We start from the raw sequence: 19,770 nt of genomic DNA on the forward strand, positions 1-19,770 counted from the left end.
GTGAGCACGGAGCGGACCCTCCGCAGTTCCCCGCAAGCAACAAGCCCGGAAGACGGCCGCCTGCGCCTCCAGCGCCGCGCGCGCGCCCGCTCGCCCCGCCCCCTCTCCCCTCCTCCCGCGGTGGTACTGGCGGAGGGCGGAGGGATCTGGAGGCGGCGGAGGGAGACGTCATTGCAGGGTTGTTTGTGCAGTCTCGACGGCGGCGGCGACCCACAGTGATTCGGCCGCTGCGCCGGGGGGTGGGGGGGCCGAACGGGACTCTTTTCTTTCAGACTGACCGCGGGGCAGCTGCGGAGCATGTCGACCCCGGCCCGTAGGAGGCTCATGCGAGATTTCAAGCGGTAAGGGCCCTCGTCTTAGCCCAATATGACGGCCTCTCCCCGAAGCCATGGACTGTAGGGCGGGGATTCGGAATATCTTCCCCTGGTGACCCTGAGGAGGCGGGCAGTGGCCTGCCGGACCCGCGGCAGCCTCGGCTCACCGGCGGCTCTTACTCTCTCGCTTCATACCTTCCTCTCTCTGAGTAAAGGTGGTCGGTACTACAGCCTTCTGCCCTTTCCCCCCTCCCCCCAAGTAGGAAGGTGGCTATCGCTGGGCCTAGGTGTCCCAGAGGCCCACCTAGGCCAGATGCAGACGCTTCACCTCCCGCCTCTGCACCCTGCGGCGTCCCCTCCCCAGGTGGTGCGGGTGAGCTGCTCCTGAGGCTCGGGCCTCGCCTGGCGGACCAGTCCAGCTTTGTTACAGGGCCCTGTGATCTCCTGTCTGTAGCGGGGTTGGGGCGAATACTGCCCCCAAATCTCTTTCCTTTTCTGCAGTGGTGAGGGTGGGGTCTGCTGCGCGAGGTCCGGAGGTGGTTAGCCCATCCCCCGAAACCCGATCTGCCCCCGCCCACCTGGAAGGACCTTGAGAACTGGCTCGGGAAACCTGGGCCTGGAGCTAGCCATTCGGGCTGCCAGTGTCTTCTGGAACTAAGATCTGGCTGCCGAATAAAGGCCTATCTATAGCCTCCCCAGCCTGGAAAAATGCCTTCCGTCAGACTGGAGCTAATCTGATACTCCACCTGGGCCACCTTTTGGAAAATAGGGGTTTATAGGAAATGAGGGGCTTGAAGGAAGAAAATGACCTCTTCCAGTTGTTTACCTCTCCTTGGAAATGTACAAGTGCAGAAACAGTAACTTGAAGTCCAGCGACAAGATACTCCTGAGTCTTCTTCCTGGGCAGATCTGCTGTGATTGAGACAAATCAGTAATATCAAAACGTAGATTTGCCTCTCAGGAAGCAACCGCTCAACTTTGCCATTATAAAGCCCTTTATGAGGCACTTGGAAGCTATTGTCTTGGGCTCTGGACTGCTTCATCATTTAATTTGTTGCTGATTTTAGCCACTTAAAATTGAAGAATCAGGCAGTAAGTTTGTTCCTTTCAGCCCTCTTAGTGGCCTAATCTGCTTGAGGGTGACCAAACAGTACACTTTTTATGTGGACTAATTGTCAAGTGTCCACTTAAAAATCATGACATACTTTGTGTGATGGATAGGTTGTGTGTGTGTGTGTGTGTGTGTGTGTGTGTGTGTTTTAAATGATCTGACAGACAAGGAGATGCCCTTTTTGGTGCAAAAGTCACCAGGGCTTGAAGTCACTATATTTGATTAGCTCTGTAACTGATACATGAAACTCCCCATTATGGATGATACATCATCCATTATTATTTATCTCCTGTTCATTTTTGCAATTTCTGTACTTGATTCTTGGTTGAATACAAGGTGCCTTTGGTGGTTTTCCAAGGATCTTGAGGTTGCATGAAATTGATGATGACGTCTGTTGAAAGCAGTGTGTGAAGGTCTGAGGTAGATTTGGCCTGGGAGCAGAGTCTTTAACATAGAGACTGCTGGAAAAGCTAGCTGGGGCTTCTGGCTACTTGAGAAAGCCACTGTCTGAAGCACATGCTGTAAAGTGAGACTTGCTTTCTAGTTAAATTGAATATGTTTTTTTAATCATTTAGTGTATAGAAATTTCCTACATTTTTGTGTTGTGCAGTGTCTGTAGTTAGGACTGAAGATCCTTGCATGAATAAGGTAGGAAAAGTGTAGGTTTTTATTTTTAATGGGTCAAGAGGGCAGTCTGGGAATAAAAGTTCTTCAAGAGACCATATCTTAAATCTTGTTGTTTGGAGAAGGATGATCTCCTAGCACTTTGGACTTAGAGATCACTGGTAGTATTAATGTATTAATAAGTATATTAACCTGGTTGATTCATTTAAGTCATAGCTCATTTCAGCTCCAACAATAACAAGTCAGTCTAACCTCTCTCTGAGAAAAGGTTCAGTAGAATTGAACCTCGCTGACCTTTATGTTTGACTCTGAAAATGACTACTATGGATTTCTAGATTGCAAGAGGACCCACCTGTGGGGGTCAGTGGTGCACCATCTGAAAACAACATCATGCAGTGGAACGCAGTTATATTTGGGTGAGTTGAATTAGAGATTGCTTAGGAAAAGTAAGTATATAAGCACCAGGGAAAGAGGCTGAGATGGAGGCTGAAACTCACTTGAGGGGGTAGGGGGCACCTTTTTTGAGAACCCTGGGTCTCCTGTGCTCCCAGCAGTAAGCTGTATACCCAGCTCCTGAAACATTTTATTGAGTCTGGGACAGTTATTATATAAAATTGGTCTGCTCCTTGCTGTTTAATTTGGTTTCTTTCCCTTGAGCCAAGGTGTTGCAGTGTTGCTTGGGGTGATTTTGAACTGGGCTGAAGCGATCCTCTTGCTTTAGGCCCTCTGGAGTAGCTGGGACTGTGGGAGTATGACACCGTACCTGGCTATGGTATGGTTTTACAGTCACTCCAGGTAACTGGTTGTAGGGTTTGAAGGCTTTGAGTGAAGCTGAGTGGTGGAATGCTTGCCTGCCATGCAAACAGCCCTGGGCTCGATCCCCAGCACTAAGAAGTAAGTACTTGGAATTAAATGGGCTGGTAAAGGGGATGAGATAAATCATCTCACATCAAATGTGCCGTGCAAGTGTTTATGCCTGTACTGTTGGAGCTGTAAAAGCACTTGGAACCATAAAGACTAAAAACTTTGCTGTGACACGAATTTCAGCTAAAAATCATATGCACAGCCCATTGAAAAGCCACTGAATGAAGTAGTTTTACTTTGGTTGATGCTAGGGTTGGATCCAAGCATTTTAACACATTGTAGGCAAATGCTCCATCACTGGGCTTCACTCCTAGCACCTTTGAAATTTTATTGAGATGAACTCAAGGGTGGGGTTCAGCCCTTTGATCCACCACTTGGTAGCTAAGGTACAGGCTGCCTACTGGGGCCCCGTCTCACAAAAACAACAACAAAAAAGCTCTCCATGCCTTTTTCAGACTGTCCTCAAACTTAGGATCCTCTTGCCTCAGCATCCCCAGTGCTGGGAACACAGGCATGGGCCGCCACATTCAATACCTTTTTAAGTTTTTGTTTCTTATTTGTGGATGCGAGTGCTCATGCCCGCATGCTGGCTGGCTGGCTGGCTGCCTGGCTGACCGACTGTGTGACTGTAGGTGTCAGTAGCCCACAACACTCAATGTAGAGGTAAGATGACAGCTGTTTAGTCATTTCTCTCTCTACATCATGTGTTCCTGAGGTAGTATGGCAAGTAGTTCTACCTGCTACACTGTCTTGCTAGCCCTGCACATCCTTTTTGATTTAAAACTTAAAAAATTATTTTTGATTATGTGTGTTTATCTATGTATGGGATTTTGGGAGTTTTCCACTACATTATGGTATTGTATGATTTTACAGTCAACCCAGGTAATTGATTAAAAACTAAGGTTTGAAGGATACGTGTACAACAGAGCAGGTGCCTATGGAAGCCAGAGGCGGCTGTCTGATTTCCTAAAGTTGTAAGCTGCCTGACATGGGTGCTGGAAACCAAAATCCTGTAAGAGATTTCTTTCAATTACTCTTACTCAGTAAGCTGTCTTTTAAGAGTCTACATTTCTAACTAGTGCGGGATTAGAAGTATCGTAGCTCGGTTGGTGGACGGCTTGCCCAGCGTTCTTGGAGTCCCAGTTTCAATCATGTGTAATCATAGCCCCTGGAAGGCTGAGGCAGAAGGATCACATGTAGAAGCCAACCTGGGCTATTTATTTAGTAAGACCTTATCTCGAGAAAATCAAAATAGGTAGGTATACTGACTCATACTTAAATCCTAGCACTCGGGAGTCTAAGGCAGGAGGATTGCTCTACAGTCAGGCAAGCCTGGGCTGTGATACCCATGCCCTCACTTTTTTTTTCTTGTGTATGTGTGTTGCACCATCCTTTTTAAAATTTTAGTTTGAGATGGTCTTGCCAAGTTAGGCTGGCCTAATACTGTGTGTCTTTGGTAGTCCTCAAAACTTCAACATCCCCCTGCTTCCGCCTCCTGAGTATCTGGGAGTACCGGGCCCACTTGTAGATTCTTGGGTTTTTGTTTGTTGGTTTCGGTTTTGAAAACAGGGTTTCTCTCTGTGTAGCCTCTGGCTGTCCTGGAACTCAGTCTGTAGCCCAGGCTGGCCTCAAACTCAAGATACCCACCTGCCTCCTCCTGTCCAGTGCTGGGATCAAACGCATGTGCCACTATACTTGGGTATGTGCTGCCACACTTGACTGTACTGTATTCCTTTTGCAACAAAATCATAGACAAGTTTCCTTTCAAAAAGAACTTGAGCATTGAGAGTCCTTTGTGCTGCCTGAGTTTAAGCCAAGGCTGTATGGCAGTCTGACTGGTGATGGTTGCAGCTCTCAGGCAGCAGGGGAGTGCAGTCCTTCCTAGTTCCTCAGCTTATCCTTCCCTCCCTGAAGACAGAAAGAAGAATAAAAAACTTCTTTTAATCAGAGATCTTTTTGTTTTCAGACCAGAAGGGACACCCTTTGAAGATGGTAAGTAATTCTTATTATATACATATTAAAAGGGTGCCCTTTGGTCAGAGACTCTAACAAACATTATTTGAAGACAGGCTCTACTCTTAATAAGCTCTTTGCATACTAAGCTAAGAAAAGTTAGATTTCCTGAGGATTTTTTTTTGTAGATCATCTTGGTCACCTCTCAGCAGTTTCCTCTGTGACATGGGATGCCTGTAGAGCATTGTAGGTCTAAGTCGGTCTGTTAGAAAATAGTTTCTATTTGAACAGCCTAATAGAGGGTGCTCTCTGGGTACTACCAAGAGGGTAATTGTATTTTTTTTGCTTTATTATCTGCATTGATAAGGATCTCATGATAAACATTTTCATTTCTTTTTTTTTTTCCCCCAGTGCTAGGGATCAAATCCAGAGCTTGGTATGTTCTAGGCAAGCACCCCACTGCCAGGCATCCCTGAGTCCTGAATCCATAGTTACCAGTAGCTTAACTCCTCAGCATTTAGCTCCCAGAAACATTGTGCAGTCATTTGCGTCTCAAGTTGGGTCTGTCTAACACAAGCAAGGAAAATGGGAGAATGGTTCTAATCTGTAATCACAATTAAGTTTACTAAATTGACTTTAAGCAGGTACTGAAAGATGTTCCCTAATTATAGTGGATTTTAAAAAAATTAAGCAGCTTTGCTGTAACTACCAGAATGACTTCAGAATTCATCTATTCAGCATATTTGACAAGAATAATTACTGTGAACTATTTGTGAGGGGACCTGAAAGCCTGAGAAGCAATTGGTACCATACATGGGTTCTGGAATCTTAATACCTGTTGAAGAGTATAAGGCTGGTCTGGATGTAGGTGTTAGACAAAAATGCTGTAGAATTACTTAGCATCTATATATTTGAGATGGATCTCACTCCTTGTGTAGGTCTAGACTCACAGAAATCCTCCTGCCTCTGCCTTCCAAGAGCTAGGACTATCCTCTTTCTCACAAAACATGTGTGCATGTGTAGGGATACATACCACACTGTCATCTTACTTATTTCTAGGTAGTCATGAGGAATCCCAAGAGCTACTGAGAGATTGTAGCAAAATTTTTTAACTATCTCAGGACTTCTCAGTTGTGGTCCATTCCCAACCCTTTCAGGAAACTCTGGTCATCTTTATAACAATGTTGTGTTGACCTTTGCATCGATGGTACAAAAAGCAGCCTAACTAAGCTAGATCTGTACCTGGTTGAGCATCTAAGAACAAGCTGAGACTGTGGCCCACACTGTGCTAACAGTTGCTGTGTTCTTTGCATATTAAAAGGACGTGGTGATAGTTGAAATTGCTCATGTCATTAATTTGAACCTCTTGGTCTGCTCCTTATTATTCTGCGTGATGAAGGGACATCTGAAGTACTTCCACAGCCGAGTGAGTTGGAGCTTGGGCTGCTGGTTTTTTCATGAAATGTGTTTTCTTGAAAGAATGACTGACAGGCCTAGAGTAGTAGCTGAGTGTAGAATATGTGCCTGGTATGGCCTTGGGTCTGCTTTGTAACACAGTCAAAAAAAAAAAAAAAGACAACACTTTAAAGTACAGCAGTTAAGTTCTGCTGTACTTTACATTTTTTATTTCTGTATATTTTTAAAATAATATTAAACCTGCAATTGAGTACAGAGAAGTGTTTTTTTGTTTTTGGGTTTTTTTCCCCCCGATGCTCCATTATAACAAACCTTTAAAGAAAAAAAGCTTGTGCAATATCCGATGAGTCTAGTTATCTGAAAGGGCTGTGAAAATTCTCTTCAGTTACATATTGTGTGAGGCCATATTTTCTTTGTGTACTGTACGTCAACCAAACAGCATATTGTAACAGATTGCATGTAGATAAGAGAACCCAGCTGTCGTCTTTAAAGCAGCCGTGAAGGAGAGCTGTACAAAGGCAGAAGAGCGGTGTGCTTGTCACTAGCAAGTCTTGAAGCATGTTATTTAGCATGTCTCAAGTCTATTATTTAGGTTAATATATAGTAAGGCTCGGGTACTTTTTGATAAATTGGAGAATTTTCTTAGGTACTCTGTCTTGACAGCTGGAGAATGACCCCAGGTGTGCCAGGCTCTCACTCTCCACTGAGTTGCCATTGCCCCAACCCCTTTCTACTTTATTTTAAGACAGGGTCCTGCAGAGTTGCTCAAGTTGGCTTAGAACTTGAGATCTTGTCTGAGCTGCCTGCATAGCTGGGGTTACAATATTTTCCATGCATCCACCACAAGCTTTTTCATCTGCTCGCTATGCAAGTGTTCTGTAACTGAGCTACGTCCCCAGCTGTCAAGTTAACAATTTCTGCTACAAGTACCAGTAGGTTATTGGAAGCAGTCTGTACTGAAACATGAGAGCCAATAAATCTCAGCTGTGTGAATCTCAGATTTTTGCAACCATTATTTTAATTAAATGCTACTTTTTTTAAAAAACAATGTTTGGAAATCTGAAAGTGGTAATATTCAGGCTACAAAATTGTTTTGTAACTTTTCTGCCACTTGGTTCTATCTGGTTCTTGGCGTTCTTGTGTCTGTTGCTATGGTGAGTTAATCATAGTGTATTCTGTTCTCTGCACCTCTTGGTTTCATGAATCCACTTCTTACCCGTAGTGGGACTAACACTGCTAAGTGGTCCTGAGAACAAAAAGCTCAACTACCTCACATACTTACTTGAAAATATAGTCCGGCTGTTTTTACAATTGCAAAAATGAAAATGTAAACTTGAAACACATAAGGGCTGGAGGTGTAGGTCAGCAGAAAGAATATGCTTAAGACTTCCATAAAGCCCTTGTGGTTTGATCCTCAGTATAGTCGTTAAGGCTAACTTTGTTAACCATCTGTTTCCTCTATTAATGTGTATGCAGATATGAACTAGGACTTAGCACTGTTTAGCTTTTATCTTTAACCTTTCTAACCCCAAGTTTCCAGCTAATAGCAACAACAAAAAGTAACAAAGTAGATGATTGCAAATCTATGACAAGTGAAGATGTGAACTAAGTAACTGGTTCTTAGCATGCTCAAATGAAAACTACCTTTCCTGTCAGTACTCGCACCTGAGTTGTCCTTTGCCAGGTGGTAGTCAGCTCTCAGAATCCTTTGGCACTCCCCTTTTAAGCTATAAACGACTTTCTAGTTTTTTTAAGTGTGTCTTTTTAAAATATTAGTAGTTAGGGCCCAGTTGCCTTTTAAATCTCTGACAATTGGGAGTGGTGAGATGGCTCAGGATGAAGGAGCTTGACCGCACAAACCTAACAGTTGGAGTTTGAGTGCCAGAACTCAGGTAAAGGTGGGAGGAAAGAGCTAACATCAGAAAAAAATTGACCTCTGACCTCCACTCATATCCCAGGTGTGTTGCCTGCCTGTCTGCACAAATCATACTAGTCAACCAGTTAATCAGATATGACAGTTACTACCACTTACCACACTTCTCCAGTAGCCCATGAAAGTGCTTGTCTTCCGAGCTCTTGTCAGTATTGCTTGTTCATAATCTATAAAAGAAGTATGTTAGGTGTTTTAGATTCCAAATGAGAATTCTCGGGCTAACGAGTGTGGTTATGCAAAATTTGATAATGGAATTAAGAATTATTTAATGAAGACATTTAAAAGTAATGTTTGTCTTTATTGTACTTTGGTTTGTTTTTTATTTAGGTACTTTTAAACTAGTAATAGAATTTTCTGAAGAATATCCAAATAAACCACCAACCGTTAGGTTTTTATCCAAAATGTTTCATCCAAATGGTAAGTAGCAGCCTCTTAGATTCTGTCAGAGATGGGATGAGGGGTGGGAGGGTTTGTTCGTCCCCTTGGGTACAGCTTATTAAGACCAGAAGGCTGGTCTTCAAATACTGCTTCCATGCCTGTGTTAGCTACAGTTTCATTGCTAGAATCTTAAGGTTCCATGTGTGAATTAAAGTAATTTAATAACATTTGAATTAAAAGTAATAAACATTTATATGCTTAAAGAACACAAATTTTACCTGAAACTTAGCTTTTAAAAACCATACATTCAAGCTAGGCAATAGGTAATCAGGAATTCAAGGTCGTTCTTAGCTACTTAGCAACTTTAAAGCCAGACTGGACTTCATGAGACCCTATCTCCCAAAACAAAATAAAATGGCTCAGTAGGTAAAAAGGTGCCTTCCCACTAAGTGTGACAGCCTGAGTTTGGTCCCCAGGACTCCCATAATAGAACCAATTCCTGCAGGTTGTCTTCTGATCTCCACATGTATTACTAGAGCACACATACACTCATGTGCACACTGAAATGAGTAAAACAGATAAGTGATGGGATCTCATAGCCAGGCTGGCCTTCAGGTTGATGTATCCAAGGATGACTTTGAACTTAGGACCATCTCCGGGGTGCTTATGGGCAGGTGCCACCATGCCCAATTTATCGTGGTGATAGGAATCAAACTAGAAAGTTACAAAGAAGGCAAGCACTCTACAACTGAGCTACACACCCAGTCTCAGGTAGACACACTCACATATGTAATATATGTACCATTCTACTTGGCCGTTCCTATTTATTTATTGTTTGTTTGTTTGTTTGGTTGGTTGGTTGGTCTTTCAAGGCAGCCTTCTCTATGTAGCCCTGGCTGTCCTGGAACTTGCTTTGTAGATAAGGCTGGCCATGAACTCAGAGATCTGTCAGCCTCCCAAGTACTGGGATTGAAGGTGTGTTCCACCACTGTATTACACAACTACACCATTCAAAAGTACAGCGCATTAAAATTACACAGTTCAGTAGAGTTTGGGTGTAGTCACAGACAGACCCAGCAAAACTATGAACGTGGCTGGCTTCCTTTTTTCTTGTGAGAACAACAAATAGTCTGGGTGATTTATATTAGTGGGTTCCTAGAGCACACAGCCCTTACTGATTTTTCACCTATGTAAACCCTGGTGTCAGTTGTGATAGTTGTAGCTGTATTTTGTCTCTACTGTTTGGCTTGAATAATATTTTACTGTTTAGATATATTCTGTTTACCTGTGGATCAGTTGATGGACACTTAGATACAAGTTTATTTTTGGCATCTAAAAAAATCAAAACTAGTTCAAAACTTTAAAATTATCAAATGCTTTTTTCTTGTGGTGTGTGTGACATGTGATTCTGTAGGAAAGATGAGAAGTAGCTGACTCACACTCTCAAGCCAAAAGGTCTGCACAGAGAAGTGAGGCCAGGAGGGAAGGGAACACTGCCCAGAGGGGAGTAATGGGATGGATTCTTTCACGCACACACACACACACACACACACACACACACACACTCACACACTCACACTCTGACACACTTAACTCATACATACACTCTTTTTCCCGTCAGTCCTGTTTCTGTGGAGAATATCCTGGTTCTGAGGTTTTTCAGCGTGGCAGTATTTCCAGAAGTAGCACATGCCTATAATCCCAACACTTGAGAGGTAGGGGAGGTAGGAGAGGCAGGATTCGAGCTCAGTGCTGTCCTAGGCTCCGTAGCAGCCCTTGACTACATGACATTCTAAAAAAGAACAAAGTCTCACTCAGTGGGAGTATCTGTAACACTGGCCTAAGGGGATAAAATTCAATGAATGTTGACTTCATTCTTCCTGACTTTTTCTTCCACTGGTGTGTAGCCAGGGGTTTCAGAGATGGCATGTGTGTTATAAGGGTAAATATCAGCTATCAGTCTTGGCTGCAAATATTTTGACATTAATTTTATAAATAGTTGTGTCTTTATTTAGTCAAAGTGAAGGTATTTAAGTTTTAAAAATCAAAATATGGAACTACTAGATATAATTTTTAAATTTTTTTTCAGGCAGAGGCAGGCCAATCTCTGTGAGTTCAAGTCCAGCCTGGTCTACATAGTTAGTTCTGGGCCAGCCAGGGCTATATATATAGTAAGACCCTGTCTAGAAACAAAAACTCCTTATTTTTATGGCAAACACAGTAGGTAGGTGGCATTTTTGATGACTACACTAGTAATGTTCCTTGAATGTGTCATCACTACTTCCGTGATGCTAGGAACCTAACCCAGGACTTTGTCCATGAGTGTAACAGCTCCACCACCAAGCAGCACCTTTGGACATGAGTGCCATAGTTTAGCCAGATCTTTTTTGGACCACAAGGGAGTTTCCTTTTTTTCCTCATATATTATGCAGCTGTGAAAGTCCTCCAAGTAAATCTCTGTGTTCACGATAATCTGAGAATCATCTTGAGAAGTGGGGCTTTTTAAAAGATCTCTATCTGAGACTTAAGAAAGGTGGAGTAGTTTTGGTTTGGGTGCTGGGGAGTGAGTCCAGGCCTGCACGTGTGAAGCAGGCACGATATCACTGAGCTACAACCTTGCACCCAAAATGGGGACAATGAATGTATGGTGTGCTTCAGAAAACTTTTCCTCAGCCTTCCAAAGGTGTCATGGGTACTGAGGCAGATGCTACTTTCAGAACAAGTTTCCCTGTAAGAGAGGAACTTAGTGTATGTGCAGAAGAGTTCTTACTGTGGGATGTGAGTTGCTTGTGACTAACTTGTGTTTTTTGCAGTGTATGCTGATGGTAGCATATGTTTAGATATCCTGCAGAATCGATGGAGTCCCACATACGATGTCTCTTCCATCTTAACTTCAATTCAGGTAAGTTTGTGTTCAGATGCATCACAACTTCATAGTCTGTAGCATATAGCCTGTTATTTAGAACCACCTGCCAGCACCTAGTGACTAATGCACGACTTGGACAACACCCCGACTGCTCACACTTTTATTAGTTGACATATGATATCTAATCCACAGCTTGTTTTTTTTGGAGGGCAGAGGTCTCTTGTTGCCCAGGCTGACCCATGGAAGACCGTTTCTGTTCACAAATACTGCAGATACAGGCATATTTCACCATGCCTAATCACAACCTGTTTCCTCACCATGTGTCTACATTCTTGCAAGTGAGACCTGTGCCCACGTAGTATCTTGGGGAGAAGTAAAGTGATTGCTTAGAAAACCATAGGGACCTCCAGGAACTGCCAGATACAAAGAACCTGTACCTGTGTTGTTCCATTAGAGAAAGAGGGGCAGTAACTGTTGGTCCACGAGTCTAGGGAGGCTGATGTAGCTGTGCTGATTGGAAAGGAACAAAAAACCATTTCAATGTGTGTCTGTCTTTGTGAGTCTTTTTTGCCTACTGTTCCCCCCATTTCTGGGGAATGTCATGAGGTTTCATACTACATCACTGAACCTTGTTCATATCTGATTCCCACTATCTGTCTGTCTATCCTGCTCACCCTCTGTCCATTTGTCTAATCCCTGTGTTTCCCTAATCCCCAGTCCTCTCATAGTCCAATTCTGGCCATGTCTCATGTATTTAAGATACAGTCTACATAGAAGAGTGACTGTTAGCCTTAGCTTGCTCATTACCCTGGACTTTCCTTCCGACTCTGGTCATCTCACAACTTTACTATTTTATTCCTCCCTGATAAATGTATGTGAGTAACCACAGTAATAAGATTTAGGCCTAGGGGTTGGGGATAGTGGTTAGTAGTAGAACACCCAGCATGCCCAACTTCAGGGCACCATGGAAAACAACAGTAGTAGATCTGGGAGCTGGGCAGTGGTGGCACACTCCTTTAATCCTAGCTGTAGGAAAGCAGAGGCAGAGGAATCTCTGTTTAAGGGCAGCCAGGGCTACACAGAAAAAGAACATGTCTTAAACTAGAGAGACAGAGACGGATCGAGGGAAGGGATACTAGCAGTAAAAAAAAAAATACATGAAATTACTAAGGTATTTTACAGTGTTATAGTTTAACCAGATTAAGCTGTTTATTCATGGTGAGGAAGTTCTTAATATGCTAATGAATATTGTTCTTGGCTGACTTCCTTGAAATGGGAAGTCTCAAGGTGACTAAGAATTGTTTTGGAAGCTTATATTCTTCAGCAACAGAAACTGAAGGTTTTGAGACCTAAAAGAAGACATAGGAACTTCCAAGTAATTCTGTTTTGTCTAATTTTCCTGTCCTCATCTGAGTCCTATTAATATAGCGCATAACTGAAAAGCATTTTCTTCTCTCTCTACTCTAGTCTCTGTTGGATGAACCGAATCCAAACAGTCCAGCCAATAGCCAAGCAGCACAGCTTTATCAGGAAAACAAACGGGAGTATGAGAAGAGAGTTTCGGCCATTGTTGAGCAAAGCTGGAATGATTCATAATAGACACCGGTCTGTTCATCTTTTCATCGTTGTTGTGTATAATTTACCTCCCAGTAGAAAGCCTAGCAAGTTTTAAGTGCCACGGGTTTTAAGGATTCTGCAGAGAAAAAAGAAAAAGTCCTTCAGTTTAGAACCTACAAAAGCTTGTGTATCTTGATTAATGTACTTTTTATTGCATGGTGTGAACTAAGTTATTGCTGCATAAATTTGTAATATATCCTGTTTGTATTTTTTTCCAAGTGTATAATGTTGGTGTGGAGTTTTCATGACAGAATATACACATTTTGTAAATCTGTACTTTTTTCAAATATTGAATGCCTTATTTTTGAATTCTTTAGATTTTTAAATTGGAGAAAAGCACTTAAAGTTTTTTATATATGAATATTACATGTAAAGCTGTTAAAATACATAACTTCAGTGCAAGAGACTTTGTCACTTATTTCCTTACCTGTGCAGGAGGGACTGCGAAGTCTGCTCTCCTCCAGGTGGGAGCCTCATTTCCAACTGCAGAAGATCACTCTTCTGTTTTATCAAGAAAGTCTGCAAATTTGATTCTAAAAACCGATTCTGATCTCCGGCTTTATTTTGAATGTACTTATGTTAGTTTGGTTGAGTAACTGTAGACTTACTGGTCTGCTTCTGTCCAGCTCTGTATTTGGGCCACTTGTTAATGTGCGTTTCTCATGTAAACTGTACCTTTTGTGACTTCACAATTGGCACCTCGACCACGAGTAGAGCTGACCACTCTGCTGCGTGGCAGCACCTTCACAGGCTTTTGATTAAGAAGAAAGTAAAACCATCATTTACCAAATGCCGTGCCACAGTATTAGCAATGGCCGGTTGCACTGGTTTGAGCAAGGCAGAGATTTGGAAGGAATCTTGGTGTAACTTGAATATTTGCAAACTACCTTTTAATGCAGCTGCGCGCCACCTGTTTATTCTGGAACTGTTGAGCACCAGGGCCTGCCAAGTTGCTTCTCACCTCCTCAGTTGTATACAAGTTGTACTGCATCTTAGTTTACTGGATAGATTTAAAACACAGTATTGTAGAAAGCTAATACAAAGCTATCCTATGCCTTCAAATAGTATAGAAAATGGAAAATATACAAGTAAATTCTGTTGAACCACTTGTGTAGTCTCTCTAGTAGTTGAAACAACTATTGCAGTGAGCCTAAGTTTCTTGTCATCCATACCAGCCTCCTAGAGAGACGGGCTCTGGTAGCCTCTGCCAGAACATCGGGTTGCAGAGTGACCATGTAACTGGGATGGAGAAGAACTGATACTTTCCTTTAGAAGTTGTTGCTGAAGAGATGGTTCCCTGGTTATTGCATGTACTATTTCTGCAAGAACCCAATCTCTGTTCCCAGCTCCCACTTCAGACAGTTCACAGCTGACTGTAACTCCAACTCTGGGGGGAATCCAAAGCTTCTGACTAAATCAGACACTGGCATTCACATAAACAGACACATAATTAAAATAAAAATATTAATTTATTAAGCTTAGCATGGTGGCACATAACCTGTTTATATCCTTGGGAGGCTGGAGAGGATCATGGTTTTGAGCCTGGTCACATAGTTCCAGGCCACTTGGGGGACATGGTGAGACGTGTGATGCTTCTGCCATTTATTTAGCTCTACAACTCTTCCCTCCAGTGACTTGGTCAGTAAATAAGCAATCCTTGTGAGAGGGGCTCAGCTGTTTGACTAAACAACATCCTGGGTATGTCAGCACCATATTTATTCTTAGCTGTTTTCCTCATCCATTTGAAAACAAACATTTCAAGTACTTGGTAAACAGTTAAAGGGAGTGATGTCAGATGGTGAGCCAGCTGTTCAGTTTTGCTACCTGTCTGGCCCATCTCACCCTGGGACCCCATAGAAGGAGAATATTGAAAACTCCCATAAGTTGTCCTGTCACCTCCAATCTCAACATAGGACATGTGTTCCCTTTCCCATAGAAATAACCACAAAACCAGTATAATCTTTGAGATCTGGTCTAAACGTGTACTGAAAGCAGTGAAGAGAACTGCTGTGACTAGTTCTGTGCTCAGTAAACCAAGGCCCTGCCTACACAGCCTGGTGTTTGCTGTTGGGAAGAGGGTTGAACCAAGGTCCTGAGAGAAGCACTATACAGATGAGCTCTGCCCCCCAGCTTCTATTTACTAGTCACAGAAGGAACGCTGGAGGCTGGAGAGATGGCTCAGTGCTAAGATCACGTACTGTTCCTGACAAGGACTTGAGTTCAGTTCCCACCACCTGTGCCAGAAAGCTCACCACTACCTGTAACTCCAGCTCCAGGGAACCTAGAACTTCTGACCTGTGGGAACTAGTACTCAGGGACACAGGTACACACGTAAAGATGTTAGAAGGACACAGATACAATATGGGTGTGGTGTAGTCCATGCCTGTATCTCAGCATTTGGGAGGCCAAGACAGGAGGATTCCATGAGTTTGAGGCTGGCCACGTTACACAGAGGGAGACCCTGCCTCCAGAAACATACATTTGGGCTCAAATGGTAAGATTCAGAGTTTTGTCTGGTTTGAGTTGCTGGGAATCAAAATGGCCCCAGGCATGCTAGGTAAAAGTTGTCAGTGACTTGTATTAACCAACCCTAGGAGTAGGCAGTGTGGGCCACAGTTCTTTCTATTGTGTCCAGCCATGGGATGTGGCAAATGGGTTAACTGTGTAAAGAGATACCTAGCAGTTGAAGCTGTTGAGGTGTGAAATTGTCAGGAGAGAGACTTTAACAGAGCTATGGCTCTGTTTACTTCACATCTAGTTGGGGAGAAAATGAGCTGCTGTCCAGTAGAGACCATCTTCTATCTAAGTGTGTGACACGGCATAGATAGAAGTCTTCTGAAGGCATGGGCCTTTCCTCTAGCCTTGGAGGAAAGGACAGATGATCCAACACATGCACCATTTTTAGTAAACTTGTCCTATCACTGCTATAGCTTTTAAAAATTAGTAAAGCCTTGAGGTTTTAATGTTTCTTCTACTCAAAGGATGGCTTAGGGAATTAACTTTAGTTGGGTCAAAAAGATGAACAACCCGTTTCCTTTACGAACGGGTTTATCAGCAATCCATTAGCTCCAGCCATCCTCTGGTATATGGAGGGTTCAGACTTGGATGCGGAACTTGCCTGTGGAAGGATTTAACTGCTGTTTATTGCATAACTAACGCTCTCTGGCCACGTGGTATTCACCTAGCAGAGTCTCGCTGAGAGCGGATAGCCAAGCTTACTAAGGAGTGAATTTACAGAGTGACAGATAAAAAAAAATGACACCTCTGGGTTGGGTGTGTGTGGTTCAGTGGTAGGCTTTGGCAAGTATAAGGACCTGGATTTGAACCCAGCAACCCATCCATCCCCATGTCCCACCTTCCAACCCCCACACACAGTAAGATGCCGCTTAATTGTTTTGTAGACCTTAACTGATCTTGAAGTCTCAGAAGGAAGTGAATCCCTAAAATGTGGTTGGATTGGGAACTTAGGATCAGAGTCTGAGTGAATTCTCTAGTCTTCATTCTTAGAATCTGAGAATGACTTTACCATGTCTTGGAAGCTGCTAGCATGAAGATATTTGCACGTCAGCTGCCCTCTTAGGGGCAAAGACTTTGCTACGTACGCTTGCTTCCTTTCTGAAGCTCACAGGAGAAAGTTGCCCCTTTACAAATAAGATCTTTTGCCAAGAATACCATGCTGACCAGCTCAGTTGGCCTAGTGGCACTTCTAAAAAGCATTAAATAACAAGCTTGCAGCTCCAGCTGGCCTGTATAAAGTCATTTTAGAAAATGGAATTGGGAATTTTATAACAGGGTTGGTTCAAAGAAAACAAGGAACAGGAAACCCTTCACCTATCACCTCATTCAAAGCCAGGGAGATACTCTTTCTTTTCATAGAAAAAGGTGTGTTTGCTGGACCTGGAACTGACCACACTGGCAGAGATGAGGAAGGGCTCAGGGGATGCTGGTCTGTCACCAGCTTCAGCCACATGCTTATGTCAGGAAAAGCTGTCTGTCATCCTACTGTACTGCAACTGGCTTTGGTCCTGGAAATGTTCCCTCGGGTGCATACAAAGATGCTGTGTGAGGCAGAGTGAGGTGTAAGGTTTCCTTTAGAGAGAGCACTCTTCCGTGGGGTCCTCTGCAAGCCAGCAACACAAGCAAGGCCAACACTGAGGTCTGGAGAGTTTTGTGTAAAGTGTTTCCTGGCTTTGGTTACCACACATTGTGTGTGCTAGGAACAGTATCATACAGCCCAAGCAAACCTAAAATTCTGTGGAGTCCAGGGTAGCTTAGACTTAGAATCCTCCTGGGTCAAGCTTCCAAGTGCTAATATGAGTATTTTGTAACACTTGTATGTCTGATGCCTGCAGAGGCCAAAAGAGGTCATCAGATCCCCCTTGAACTGGAGTTACAGTTGTTAACCACCATGTGGGTGCTTGGAATTGAACCAGGTTCTCTGAAGAGCAGCCAGTGCTCTTAACCATTGAGCCATCTCTCCAGCCTTATTTTTTTGTTGTTTGAGACAGTCTTATGTAGCCCAGGCTGACCTTGAACTTAGTACATAGTCAAGGATGACCTTAAATGTCTGATTCTTTTGTCTCCCTCTCTCAAGTGTATAACCAGTAGTTTTGTCTACTCTTTCTGCTCCTGGCTGGTTGCACACATGCACCTGCCCAGGAGCTATTTCAGATCTGTGAATAGAAACACACACACACACACACACACACACACACACACACACACACACACACACGTTATTCTTAAAATGCCTTTGTTAACTCAGTGACTGGGCACTCCTAATTCTTTCCCTCCTACTCCAGGCCTCTGGCCACTTCCTTGAAAACTTAGATGGCTGGTTGGCTTATCTCCTTAGCCATGCATCCCCTCCTCTCTTCCAGTCTTCCCAATTCTCACTGTGTCCTACCTGAAACTGTTAAGTAACACAAGGTAGGGGCCAGATAGCAAAGTCATGGGTATGTTAGATTCTGATTTAATAGTGTTTTTAGTTTGCTCAAATAGAAATGGCTAAGAGTAGTTCAGCAGTTCAGAGATACTTTAGTATTCAGAAACATCAGAAATCCACAGAGTGTGACATTTAATGTTATTTCATTTTTAAGGATCATTTGACTAGATACATGACTGCTCCTGACAGTGCCCCCTTCACAGTTCAAAGAAGACATTGAGCAACTGTAGGCAGGCATTCAACCCCAGCCCACGAAGACGCCTTGGCAAATTGGATCTTCAGCATGCAACAGCTTGTCAGGTGGCCACAGTCAGCATCAAGGATCCAGTGATCAGAGCAGCAACACACAATACCAAAGGAAAATGGAGACGGCTCTCTTTGCAGCTGGCCTGGGCAGGCACAGGCCTAGATACGAAGCCCAGAAGATAGCAGAGGACCTGTGGGGTCTACAGTGCACACCTTTCAACCCAGCATTTAGGAGGCAGAGGCAGACAGATCTTTGTGAGGCCTATTTGTGGTGAGGGCTACATAGCAAATTCCAGGCTAGCCTGGGCTATATACTGAGGCTCTGTCTCAATACAAAAACAATTAGAAAATTTAACAAGTTGTAAAGATAATTGAATACAAAAAGTGGAGGGAAGCACAAATCATTGACTTAGCAGCTGAGATGCTTAAAACCTAAGGTTTAAGTAGAAGTAGGGCAGTCAGCCTAGAACTCTAGCCGGAGTGAAGGAGAACCTAGTGTTTTGCAGGAATCTGTGGGACAGGCCGGTCACAGGCTGTGAACACAGTGCAGGACAAGGAGCATACTGACATACCAAAGAGCTCAGGACCCCAGACACAGAGCTATTGAGTCCCAAGATACCTAGTGTTTGGGGCTGGGGGCTGCAAGTACCCAACAGAGCCTTAGCCAAGATGTGCCACTTCGAGGATTTGTACTTGGTTGGTGGCTTGCTGCTCAGTACCTCCTGCTTGCTCTTTGAAGGCCACATGTTGCTGCTCCCTCTCTATAGAAAGGTCATCTCCGTTGAAGCCCTGTGGTGGGATGGGAGAGCAAAGCACTTATAGAAACTTGCTTGTCTTTTGTGTGAGCCCAAGTTTGTCAAAAGCTTTGGTTCCAACATGTCCCAGCTTCTCAGAGAGGAAACCCAAGACAAGACACAAGCAAAGTCGTGCCAAATATGTGCAGACACTGGCTTCCCACACAGTTCTCCAATAAGAGAAGTCCTGTTTGTCAGGACCCTGGCTCACAGGCTCACCTCCAGGACAAAGGAGCCCACATCTAAGGCAGGCAACAGACCCATTATTAGTTTCTAGTCTTTGGTTTTGCAGGGCTTTGAGTATGTCTAGGCGATGCTGTGGACTTCCCCAGCCAGCTTTCAGAGTGAGTGTGGGTGCCACGCCCCCTCCATTATTGATAAGTACCTGCCGCAGACTGCCTAGCCATCCTAACCTTTCCCCACCTGGCCCAAGAGTGTAATCTTTCAGAAAGAATGAACTTGGAAGTTCATTTCACACAACACACACACACACACACACACACACACACACACAAAATCAAGAGGTTTCGTTTCTTCAGTATTTGTTGAAGGAAGCAATTTCTCCATGACTAAAATGTGGTTTCTAAGTTCTGAAATTATTGTCTCTAAAGACCCATGTGTACTCTCCCAAATTAACTTCTCAGGAATATTACAGAGTGCAATTTTAGCATCACCAGCATGAGCCCTTCATATCTGAAACTTCTGTACT

The 19,770-nt window shown here is 43.5% G+C and overlaps 1 protein-coding gene across 1 annotated transcript; it reads left to right on the forward strand.

Annotated features, from left to right (window-relative positions):
• The first annotated feature begins 159 nt into the window (after positions 1-159).
• Positions 160-14,557, forward strand: Ube2b (ubiquitin conjugating enzyme E2 B). The gene is made up of 6 exons (XM_034507346.2): positions 160-341; positions 2,385-2,465; positions 4,880-4,905; positions 8,543-8,632; positions 11,407-11,495; positions 12,927-14,557. The coding sequence occupies exons 1-6, from the start codon at positions 298-300 to the stop codon at positions 13,053-13,055; spliced, it is 459 nt and encodes a 152-aa protein (XP_034363237.1). The 5' UTR covers positions 160-297; the 3' UTR covers positions 13,056-14,557.
• The last annotated feature ends 5,213 nt before the right edge of the window (positions 14,558-19,770 follow it).

This window comes from Arvicanthis niloticus, chromosome 6 (genome assembly GCF_011762505.2).
Source record: "Arvicanthis niloticus isolate mArvNil1 chromosome 6, mArvNil1.pat.X, whole genome shotgun sequence".
In the NCBI taxonomy this organism is placed as follows: Eukaryota; Metazoa; Chordata; class Mammalia; order Rodentia; family Muridae; genus Arvicanthis; species Arvicanthis niloticus.

What these genes read in the sequence shown, in the direction of transcription:
- Ube2b (XM_034507346.2), top strand. Translation starts at nt 298, where the DNA reads ATGTCGACCCCGGCCCGTAGGAGGCTCATGCGAGATTTCAAGCG. An exon ending in TGGAACGCAGTTATATTTGG is followed by an intron (nt 2,466 to 4,879) that starts GTGAGTTGAATT and finishes TTTTGTTTTCAG; the next exon opens with ACCAGAAGGGACACCCTTTG. An exon ending in CCATCTTAACTTCAATTCAG is followed by an intron (nt 11,496 to 12,926) that starts GTAAGTTTGTGT and finishes TCTCTACTCTAG; the next exon opens with TCTCTGTTGGATGAACCGAA.